Source organism: Trachemys scripta, chromosome 1 (assembly GCF_013100865.1).
Source record: "Trachemys scripta elegans isolate TJP31775 chromosome 1, CAS_Tse_1.0, whole genome shotgun sequence".
Taxonomy (NCBI): Eukaryota; Metazoa; Chordata; order Testudines; family Emydidae; genus Trachemys; species Trachemys scripta.
The window spans coordinates 201,468,505-201,480,687 of NC_048298.1; the positions used below are offsets into that span (position 1 = coordinate 201,468,505).

General features: G+C 37.2%; 1 protein-coding gene across 11 annotated transcripts in view; it reads left to right on the forward strand.

The window, feature by feature from the left end:
- The window catches only part of DMD (dystrophin), a 1,855,422-nt gene that overhangs the window by 810,663 nt on the left and 1,032,576 nt on the right, over positions 1–12,183 (forward strand). For all 11 annotated transcript variants that reach the window (XM_034754682.1, XM_034754655.1, XM_034754674.1 and 8 more), the window contains one exon: positions 7,149–7,343. In XM_034754682.1, the coding sequence (XP_034610573.1) occupies positions 7,149–7,343 (195 nt within the window). The remainder of the gene's footprint in view (positions 1–7,148; positions 7,344–12,183) is intronic.

Here is a 12,183-nt window from a genome sequence, read left to right on the forward strand (position 1 = left end):
GCTTCATGGAAAGCAGCCGACAGGTACCTTTCAAATCTACACAGAGAGCTAATAGAATATGGCATGACTATCAGAATCTGCAGATAGATGGCACAGAACTTGAACCTGAATGGATATGGCATAGACCCACACCTGTGGAGAGAAGCTTTGCATTTCAGTCAGGTTGTGAAGGTCACGGACAAGTCACCAGGAGGAAGCTCACATCCTTCTATACCTGCTAGTACATTGCTTGGGTGGTGGCTGTTGAACAGTTAATAAATCAAATTCTGCATTTTTAATAATTCTCTTTACTGTTAATAATACCCCAAATATTTTAAAGTATAGTTTTACTGTGACTAGCATAATTCATCTCGTGTATACAGAAAATCATAATGAAAACCATTAGTGAGCTTGTAGAATCAGATAAAAAAGTTGGTTTAATTAAGAAATAAAAGTAATATCAGTGCTTACTGATAGGACATTTGTTTTCTCGAGATGAAATTCATTCCCATTTTTCAGGCCTGGAGTGGGTTTTAAGTAGTGCATAGACATTATGTTGCCTCTCTGTACATGGGGTGAATTTCATCCTAAGTGGTTATATGATCAAAAGAACTAGATCCAACTTTAAAAAAGCCTCACTCCTTACATAAAATATTGGTGTAATTTGTATAAAGTACACATCTGTCTTTCAGGGTTGTGTGCATATACTGTTTTGATGTGATAGAATTCTTCATAGGTGTCATAGCTGTGCATAAGGAGGAGAGTCAGATTAATGAATGAAAATAAAAAAGCTACACTATAATTTAAGACGATAATTAAATTTTATTTATTGCTTAAGCTTAGAGTGGTATTTTAATACTATCTAAGAGCAACACCACATCTTAAAGAAGGCCCTGATTCCTTTGTCAGTGGTTTTACACCAGTGTAGCTATTTCATTGGAGTTATTCCAGATTTGCACTATTTTATGTGCAATGAGATTCAAGTGCTAAAATCTGAATGCAAAGTGGATTTAGAAACAGTGTTAAAGATTAAAGACATTTTCTAAATTTCTAATCCTGTAGAGTGGGGATTTAAAATATATCTATATTTGAAAGAGGTGCCTTTTTTATGCACTGATAGCCTACTCATGATTGACCGAGGTCATCCAACATCATGGCGACAAATTCCATATCCTCAGTATCATTTTGATGTATTTTTTGTAAATATTTATATGATATATAACTACATTTAGACGGAATACATAATGACCATACTGAAGATGTGGAAATTGTCTGCCTGAAGGTGTGCTGACCTCATCGCTCATAGAACCACTGTTGAGTGTAAACAAATTCTGTACATCCTTTAGGTCTAGATGACTTTGATGTTAATGGCAATAATGCATTCTCTTTACTTTTTTTTTTTTTTTTTTGGGTCTCATGATACCTTGTTGTTAGGCACTGGTTAGTGAATCTCACATTGTTCAGAGGTTTGTTTCAAATGAGCATCCAAATGTTCAGACACTTATATATCTAACCTTATCTGAAGCTTTGAGGCCTGCTGCTTTGTGACTGTCTGGAAATTGCCTGGCTCTCTTTACTGACCACGAGCATAAACCCAAACTATCCATGTGAGATTACCTCTTCTCCCCCCCCACCCCCTCCCCCTGCACTACTTCCAGCTGCTATTAAAGTGTTTTTCCCCCATTGCTTTGTCCATCCATCAGATCATTTTCTGGAGGAAGTTAGGACTCTCCTCCCAACTCCTTTCCCCTGTACTCATTGGAGTGGTACCATGAGCTGTTTCAGAACCCAGCACTGCCAGTAGCTTTCCTGCTTTGTGTTCTGGTGCTTTAGTCCCCACAGTGCATTGTGTTTTCCAGGAATATTAATTAAAAAAATGTCAGAGCACAGCAGTGAGGATTCTACTAGTGCTAGGCCCTTCACTGTGGATCAACCAAAAGTAAGAAGTGTGTTGTGGTTTGACAACAGAGTGGAGACTGGTGGGAAGTGAACGGCTACAATAGCAATGATTTTGAGTCTCTTCCTGTCATTTCAGGAACAGGGAAGAAGACTGGGGGGGGGGGGTGAAGTGGATGGAATATCATCCTAGGCTGACTTTTTTAGGAAGCTTGGGGAAAAAAATGTTCCAAAGAATTAGTAAAGCTTTTTAAATAATCAGCTCATCCACTAATCAGATTTACTCCTTCCACTTTTCGTGGCTTCAGTGTGCTGACGCAATATAGGGCAATTTACAGTGATTTCCATTTAAAGATCAACATGAACAAATAGTGGTACCTGAGATGCTACCCCCTATTCTAAATAAATAGGAAATAATAATTTCAGATATTACCATGTGGTAACTATTAGAAAATGTTGACTTTTAAAGGCAAAAACAGTATTCCAGATTTTATTTTTTATTGTATTTATTCATGGCTGCTGTGCTTTCTAAGAGGTATTTCTATGGATGTTTTCCATCCCCTTGTATTGAAGGAGGAAGGAATCAACTATCAAAACACCAGACATAGTATTCATTAGGTATATGCAGAAAACATGCCTATGGAAAGATACCTTTACTTCATTTAGGGAAAATCAGTATAACTGGTGCAATGATGATATAAGGTGAGAAGGAATGAGTGCAATGTTAATCATTAACCAAAGCAAGTTGATTATCAAAAGATTAGAAAGGATTTATACATATCAACATAAAGAGGCATGTAATAATTGAAGCCAGAGTAAATTAAATACAAAGGAAAAGATTTATTTTAATTTCAATAAGAATGCATGTGTTTTGCATAAAGAAGGGAAAATGAAGCATCTGTGCTACCAGTTTCCCAGCATATTTTATAAATAGTTGAATAGTTTTTCAATATTTGAGCTTGAGTGTTTTAAAATTATCCGTTTACTATATTTTCCCAGCTAGTCTGGTTGCAAAGGGGAGTTATATTTATCTTCAGTTTCTTGTAAATTTTTGTATCCTTATTGATTTTCTTGTTGCTAATGAAATACTTTTGGTATTAATCAATTACGTATACATTATTGCTGCCTTTATTCTTCTTTCAAATGGATGTGTAGTTTTGGTGCCTAGTTGTTACTAATCTGCTGGTCAACTTCTTTCTCAGCCATTCAAACCACTGAGGCTGTTGTATTATTTTCAATTGCTTCTTCTTGAGTCTTTCCCACATAATGTAAGTGATCTAGCTGTGTAACTGACCAGAAAAATATGACTGCACACACAGCACTCTCCCCAGTATAGCTACCCCAACATGCAAAATGAATGGAATGTCTACTCTACCCTTTCCTGGTTTAAAATGCCTCTTGACCATTCCTTCCCCACACAGCTCAAAGCTAGCAGCCAAATTCTACTTGGATCTACATTATAGGGCTGGGGAAAAAAAAAAAAAAAAAAAAGACTCTCTGTGGCTTCAATCACCTCTGGCAAATTGGGAAGCGAAATTCAACCCAGAATCTCTTCAACGTTTTATCCAAAGATAATAGATTTTCCCATCCTTTTTCTTTAAAAGGTCTACAAAAGCAAATGAAAGAAGGTAGTTACACTTATTTAAAACAATATTTAAAGAAATTTAGCCAAACTTGCGGGCAGAGATTTAACAGACCTCTGCTGGAAGGTTTATTATTTTTTTTATATCATCTTATTATTTAGCCCTGCTCAGACAGAACAGTGATATTAACACAGCCACAAGTTCTGTGTTTACAGTAGAGCGCCCATGATTGCTACCACCTGTGAAGCTGCACCACGGTTATCCAGCAATGAGAAACTTTAAGCTCAGTGTACACAAGTTCCTGAATGAGCGGGTGCATAATTTTCACTAACATTGATAGATGCTATATATGCACTTTGAGAGAAGAATAAACTACAGAGGCCAATGATTTAGGGTAGTTGTTGAGACCTGTTCCCACTGAGATCAACAGAAGTTTTATCACTGACTTCAGATATTGCTTAATTCCACCTGGGCACAGTCTGACTGAAGAGGCTTTACTGTTTATAGCAGTAGTGTTTTGAGTTTGTTTGTTTTAAACATTTTGGCTAGTTCTGTAAATACTGTACAAGGTATGGTATCTGTCAGAGTTCAGCGTAGTTTATTATTTCAGGAGTTCAGGAGAACTGAGGGATTGTTCTTATATCCACTCACAAAATATGGTTATTGGCCACTCTTGAGCGGCAAAACCACAAGGGGTTCTGCAGGTTATCACAAAGAAGTGCCAACCAAACCTTTATGCTATGCCACAGCATTATATAGTTTATCTAGTCTCTTTCTATTCCACCTATCTCCTTAGGTTTTGTACTGCCGTATTATGCTAAAGTTTTTGAGCCCATGTAATGCTGCATAATCTGATTGTTTAAAATAAAATTGGCAATATTTTTTGTATCACTGAGCCTATAAATCCATGCATCCTTAGAGCCCAATCTTATATTGTACTAAGCAATTCATTGTGTGTTGAGAGTCCTGGACATGTTGTAAGATCAGACTCTTAATAACCAGGAGTACACATGTACTATCATGTGAGCCAAAGGAGAAAAATATAACGATTGCATTTAAAATATCTCAAAAGTTAAACTAAAATAATATTTGTTTTACTCTAGTGTAGTTATGGTCAGGAGCTAATTGTGCAAAGTGCTGTACAATCACAGACCAAAAAGAAAGTTTTGCTATACATGAAAATGTCACTGTCTTAATGTCTTGGGACCTTAAAGGACTGGAAGCAAGCACTCTCTCTCTCGCAGCAGAATCTGGAAACTCATGTCTAGTTCTACATTAAAAATGTCCCATTTCTAGCTCTACAGGGTTACCTGTCACTGCTACAGGCCATAACAGTATTTTACACACCTCAGCATAATTTAAGTTTTTTGAGGGCAGAGGGTTATGGGAGAATTCAACATTTAGGAAGAAAGAAGGAAACACTTTTGTGGAAGCTTGATTTAAATTACTGACGATATTAATGTTTGAAACTGCACAGTGGTTTCAAATGTTAGAACAGGGTTCAGCAACCTTTGGCACATGGCCGCCAGGGTAAGTACCCTGGCGGGCCGGGCCGGTTTGTTTACCAGCCGCGTCCACAGGTTCAGTCAATTGTGGCTCCCACTGGCCACGGTTCACCATCCCAGGCCAATGGTGACAGCGGGAAGCGGCGCGGGCTTCCTGCTGCCCCCATTGGCTTGGAGCAGCGAACCGTGGCCGGTGGGAGCTGTGATCGGCTGAACCTGAGGATGCGGCAGATAAACAAACCAGCCTGGCCCACCAGGGGCTTACCCTGGCATGCCACGTGCTGAAGGTTTCCAATCCCTTTGTTAGAATAAGTCCTGAGAAGCTGGGTTAGAGAGCAGAGTGCAAGTGAACCTGTCAAATGTGCACGATAAATTCAATTTATCACATGACTCCACAAATTATCTCAAGGATATTATTTCCATGTATGTGGCGTGTGTGTATGTTTATATCTGTGCATGTCTGCATGCATGTATATGTACACATACATTTCAAGGCCATTTAAGAGGATAATTGTGGGACTGGATGACTTAGGATATTGGTCCTGAAGTATGGGACTTTCACCACCAGTTGAAGCAATGACGGAAGGCAGTTACCATTTAATGTGTGACATGATTTTGTAGTCTCACTCCAAGTTCATAATGCACAGCTGTGGGTATCTCAAAAACCCACTACTACAGCTGCCATCCTGGTATGTATGCTTAGTGGAGACGTGTAGACTCATACCTGTCTCATCCCTATACATGGTCCTCACAATTAAAGGATGATACACCTTGGCAAGGCTTGTACTTACATTTACCATCCTGTGGTTAAACAAACATTTTAGTGTCTCCAAGACTGTTAAACCAGTGCTTTCTGTAAATACTGAGCACTTGATCCAAAACTGACTTAAGTCAATGGAAAGACCAGGACATTTAAACAACTTGGATTTGATGTAACAGTCTCCAACAGCTATTTGGAAAAAAAAACTCTTTGTAAAGACAGTAACAAATGTCTGATGTTGCTGCATTTCTCTTCAGAACTCAGATGGATTTCTGTAGGATTTATATTTTAAGAAGAAATTCTGACACCTACGACCATCAAGTCACAAAAATCATGAGTGCCTTTTATCTTGAAACTTTCCAGGAAGGTGACCAATGAAATCAGAATTAATAAATAAAAAAGCCTTGGTAGGCACATTCCCCCTCTGCCTTAAACCCTCAGCCCCTCTCACCTCACTTGTCTTCTGATTTCGTATTCACTGCAAACATCTGATTACTTTAGTTAGGGTGTTCTAAAGAATCTAAATCTGTCATTATTCGAACCCATCACTGGATGTCAGTTTGGCTCTGCATTGTATAAACCAACTTTTTTTTTTCCCCTAGCAGTAAAATACTTGTCTCCTCACCCCTTCACTACAGTTGGAATGGGCATGTATTGCACTGGCAGGTTTTTAGATAATATCCATTCCGATGAGAAGAACACCTGTGTAGCCTTAAGACTGTTGCTGGGATTCCTTTAGGCATGTGAAAGGGTTAATGGAAGTTTGAACAAGACATTTCAAGTACCTAGTTTCTAGTTTTAAAGAGATTTTTATTATAGTATTTTATGAACAGAGCTGAACTAGCTTTGCATCTACACATTGTCAGGAAATGGGTCTTTTTTTTCTTTAATATGTAAAAGATAATGTTACACAACTGAGTTTAATAGAAAGCTTGAAGTGATTTAGTTTGTCTATGTATGCTCATAATGGATGTATGAAAGACATACACTTTAGTAGTTCAGATAAATGAAAATGCAAGCTGTAGTACTAGTATCAGAATAGTATTAGAATCGTATGGTGTTTAATTACGGGTCCACATTTACTAGATGAAGGAGAGGAGAGGAAAGCTCTTCTTCAAGAAACCATGGGCAAACTTTAGGAATTGCTGATTCAAATAGACTAGTGAGGAGGCATTGTGCATAATCTCAAATATTTTTATTTTTTATCCTGCTGATTGGACAGCCTACACTTTATAGAATGATGCTATTTTAATAATACTAATATGTTTCAAATCTCTTTCTGTTTAATCCTATCTCCTTTAGATGTTGTACAGGTGGGATTTATTTTTAATTGCCTCTGGGTTGTGAACTGGAAATTGCATTAAATTATAACTTTTTCAAATGTTAAGAAACTAAAGGAAGCATTCTGTTGTATATCTATACCAGCAAACAGTTTATGAAGAGACAACAGATGTGGTGACTGAAGGTATGACTGTGGAAACCACTTATGTGCCTTCTGCATACCTGGCAGAGATCCTTCGACTCCTGCAAGCCTTGTCTGAAGTGGAAGACCTCCTTAACTCTCCTGATCTGCAGGGTAGGGACTGTGAGGATCTCTTCAAACAAGAAGAGTGTCTCAAGGTAAGATGCTAGTCTTCTAACAGGAATATACACATCTGAATTTATAAAGTAATGGGACACCGTAAAGTCACTTGTTTTATCTGGCCTTTGAAGTAGGGGGATTGAGGTATGTGTGTGAGAGAGAGATTATAAACACACATGAAACAACTAAAACTAAAAACCAAGTAGAATGTGAGTAGGTTTTTTACATTATATTTCATGGCAGATCTCAGAGGCTTATGACATTAGAGGGCTAGATACTATGTCAATTGTGTAATTAGATTCATTGGGTAGAAAATATTGTCAATCAAATACTAAATTCTAGGCAAGGAAAAAGAAAGACTTTGTAGGAGAAATTGTGAAACCTGGAATGTCACTGGGCCTGATTTTCCATCCCTTACACTAATGTAAATCATGTGTAGTTCCCTTGAATTTGGTGGAGTTACTCCAAGGTAATTGGTGTAAGAAGAGAATCAGATCAGTATCATAAACTGAACAAAATGAATGGTTCGTCAGTTTTTATGTAATAATGTTTGTGTCAGAAGGAGCCATTTTATCACTGTAAAAATAAGTGCTATATATGATGGTAGCACTTTCAAGTTGTAAAAGAGAATGAACAAAAAACCATGTTTTTATCTTTGCTTTTAGCATTTTCTGCATAATTCCTTTAGCCCATAAATGATTAGTTACATGCTCCTTCCACAGGTAGATAAATAGAAAATTATAAATTTATTAGTCCTAGGAAATTAGGATGTTGTCTGTCTATTATACCCATAGAATGACACATGAATAAAGTAGTGGAGAAAGAGATATACATGATTATTTCTTGTTCGGTAATCTACATTTCAATAGTCTTGAAACAGCAGTAGGATATTTCTTAACACACTTGTAGTTCAGTTTCAATAGTTCAAGTGCTTCTAGGTACTGTATATTGATTTTTCCTAATCAATTTCTGAAGCAGACAACATGCCAAAGTTATTGTCATTTTTTATTTTAAGTAATTGCCCTTGTTAGAATGGTTTGTATATATGCAAAAACGTCATAAAACATGTAAATCACTGCTAATGAGCCACCACTTGGTCCTTGTTTATATAGTTTCTGTGTTAATGACTAGCTTGGTTGGAGGAGCAGTGACCCAGCAAGAAGCTTACTGGCAGTTGAGTGGCTCCCTATTAGTGCTCCTTAATGGCTTACACTTGTGCTGTCTTGGTCTGATTTACATTCATCACTAATCACTTGTTCACCCACACACATTTGATATTATTATAGCTGACACCAACTTTAATGATATCGATTGCTGTGGTTCCAAGTAAGTATTGCCATAGGTTTAATTTAACTGAGCTATTAAATTGTCATGAGATGCGGTTGTGGGCACAGTTCCATCTTTCTCACAAATAAATCTCTTGCAACAGTCAAATGGATCTTGCACATTCATGGGCTTTTGGAAGGGGTATAGTTTTTTTTTTTCCTGAGCCTCTTTAATGAATATTTATTTCCTAGTAAAAGCATTCATCATTGTCATTACCCTGCAGTAAAAATAGAAAAGTAGTGCATAAATTGTACAGTTGCTGGTTGGGGAAGGCTTGAAATTAAATTGTGGTTGATTTTTATCCCTGACAGATTTGCATGAATCAGATTCCAGGATTGTAGTGGAAATCTGTGTTTTTAAAACTAATTTTGTGATTTTTTTCTTAAGTCAAATAATTATTTGCTATTCTAATTAATGCTTTAAAAGAAAAACAAACTTGCATACAAGAACCTTGCAATGATAACTGCTTTGAATAATTTTCACAACAATATTTATGCATGGGAACATTTAAATGTGGGATTTCTTTAGCTGTTATGGTCAATCAAAACTACTAATACATTGGAAACATCAAGAACAATGGCAAAAAAGTAGTTTTAATCATTGATTTGGCTCATAATTCTCACATTGGCTATTTATAACAGAGAGTGAATGGAAAATGGCAAAATGTGAAAATGTTTCTGTAATTGCAATACAAGTATTGTGCTACTGTCTAACCTCTCTTAAATTATAAAGATTGTATGCATTTATTTGGTAGTTTTTCAGATACTGACTTGCAGGAATGTTTTCTTCATTCTCAGGTTTACTAAATTGAAGGATCTGATGGGCAGGGCACTTAAATTAAATCTCATTAAGGCAATAGTCACAAAATTTGCATGACCTCAAGTGGGTTACTCACACTTTCAGGCATGTGAACCTATGTCTTCTGTGTTTTATACTCCATCAAACCCACTGTCATTGTTTTAACAAATAATTAAAACATGACAGGTCTTTCAAAAAAAAACCTCCTGTTGAATAGAGTGGGAATTACATTTCATACATCGGAGTATTGGAGGATTAGGTTACTGAGAGACTTTCAAATAAGAGAATTACAAATAATTTTGGTTTCTCTTGCTGCTACTTCTAATGAATGGACATAGTTATATTTGGATACAGGCTTTCTCCCTCAGAAGACGACTTCCTGCAGTTTAATTCTAATCCCGTGTTTATGATCTCTTATTCTTCCTATATGGAACTAATTGAGATGTCATAAATTCACCATTATAATTTCACTGCAGAGTCAGGTATGGAGAGAAAATGAGCTGTGTGAGGGAGAAAGCACAAAAAAATCTTAGCTAATTACTAACCGTGGCAATGGAAACCCTAAACACTGCCTGAAAGGTAAATGCATTTATGATTTTATATACTATACTAACACTTTCATCAGTATGGAAGTCTGCCTGAATTGTAAAAAAAAAAGAGGAATTAAAAAAATCTGGTGTATAAAGGTCTAAATGAAGACCTGGCTTACATCCCATGCAAGTCCATTTATTGTGATTAGGGTGCCTGGGATGTAATAGGAGACTATGGCCTAAGATGGGGGTGGATTTCTGTTTCATTTAGAACATTGGTTTTCAAACTGTGGGGCATGTCCTCTTAAGGGCATGGGATGAGGTTATTGGAGGAGTGTGTTGGGGCATGGGGCTGCAGCCAGCTGGATGTTTGGTGGGGGGAGCCAGAAGAATGAGGAGAAGGCTCAGGGGAGTCCCCAGTGGTTGTGGTTTGGGGGATAGGAGTGCAGTCCCTCCCACCCTGCCCCAGAAGCCTCTTCTCTCCTCCCTGACCACTGAGAGCTCCCTGCACCCTCTCCCCGCTGCTGCCCTGCCCTGGCCCAGACACCCAACTGTCGGCAACCCTGCGTATTTTAAATCCTCCACAAACTGGGAGACCAAGAGACTCTGGGTTGGGGGGAAGTAGGAAGAGGAACCCTGATTGCTCTGATCTGCACTGTGATGCCATGGGCTCCTCTGGGGATGGAGCTAGCTGGGTCCTGCCAACGCCCCAGTTGTGAATCACCCACTCCCTTTGGTGAATCACTTTGTGTCCTGAATGTGCAGGAGGTTTTTTTGTTTGTTTGTTTGTTTTTTGGGGGGGAGAAGATGATTGTTGTGTGACTCCCATGAAGAAGGGCTGTGGAGCAAAACAAAAAGTTATATACTGGTTAATGGAAATGGTATTTTTTTATAAAAAATACTTGATAGCATTGCGAATGAAAACTAATCCTTAGCTAATGTGAATTAACATTTTCCCAGTAACAGAAATGAATGATCCCTTTTTATAATGTACAACATATTTATGTCTACTCTGAGTTTTATATCCATGTCTATAAAAGTGTATCATTTAAGCTGAATTTCTTTCATAGTATGCCACTTCCGTACTCAATCATATTTCAACGTTGAAATCAAAATGTTCATGTTTTAAGGCTACTCAGCATGTACAGTTAAATAGTATACACTTTCTTTGTTTCTTTCACTGTCTTGCATTTAGTAGGAACATATTTTATAATAAGACTTGAGACTGCAAACATTTATAGATAATGTTTTTCAGTAACTGTTATCACTGAAATCAATACGATTATTCCCATGAGAAAAATAGCTCAGATGCATCAGTATTTGCAGAATTGGGTCCATAATATCTTAAAATACTCTTACTAATATATTATTTCCAGTCAGCCTCCTTGTCAATTTATTTCATCCTTTTTTAAATCCAGGAATCTTTTCTGCTCTACTTTATGTATAATCTCCCTTCTCTTCTCCATTTTATGCATGATAATTCTTGTCCCTTCATATATCCCCATTTTATACATACATCCAGCAGCTTTCTTTATGTCATCCTTCTACTGTAAGTCCTTTCAGTCTACACCAAATGCACTATAATTACTCTGCACCTACCATTCTCACAGCCAGACTACTTTCATAATCCTCTCTAAATCTGCTGTATTAAAAAATCATCCATATCAAATATTATATTTCAGTTCTAGTACAAATTTTAAAACTGTAATTAAGTTGCAGATTTTTTTCCCTGACATTCGTGAGTGCTACAACCTGTGCTGTTGCCAATTTTGACATCCGTATAAAAACTGTGAGATATAATTACAGTATTCATGTAAGGGACAGTGCATCATCCTACGTATGTTTTGTTTGCCAAAAAATTATTTGCGTTTTGTAAATGAAATTCACATCTGGTCATATCAAGTGATCCCAGGCAACAAATACAGGAATCAGGAAATACAACTTAATGAAGAAACACTAAACATGAAGTTTAAAATGGTTTTCTGCTGTAGCTCAGCAAAACCTAATTAACTACAACTTGGAAGTCAGAGTGATTGAATACACTTTCCAACTTGATCTATCAGTAATGTGATGCTTGGTACACAAATGGCCAAAGAATTGGATTTGTCCAGTGTGTTGTCCTCAGCTGTCAGATAAAGACAAATTCACGATAGTGAAAATGAACTGGAGTTTGAGTCTCTAGTGTTCTGATTTCTCTTTTTCAAGGGCAATGAGATGGATCCAC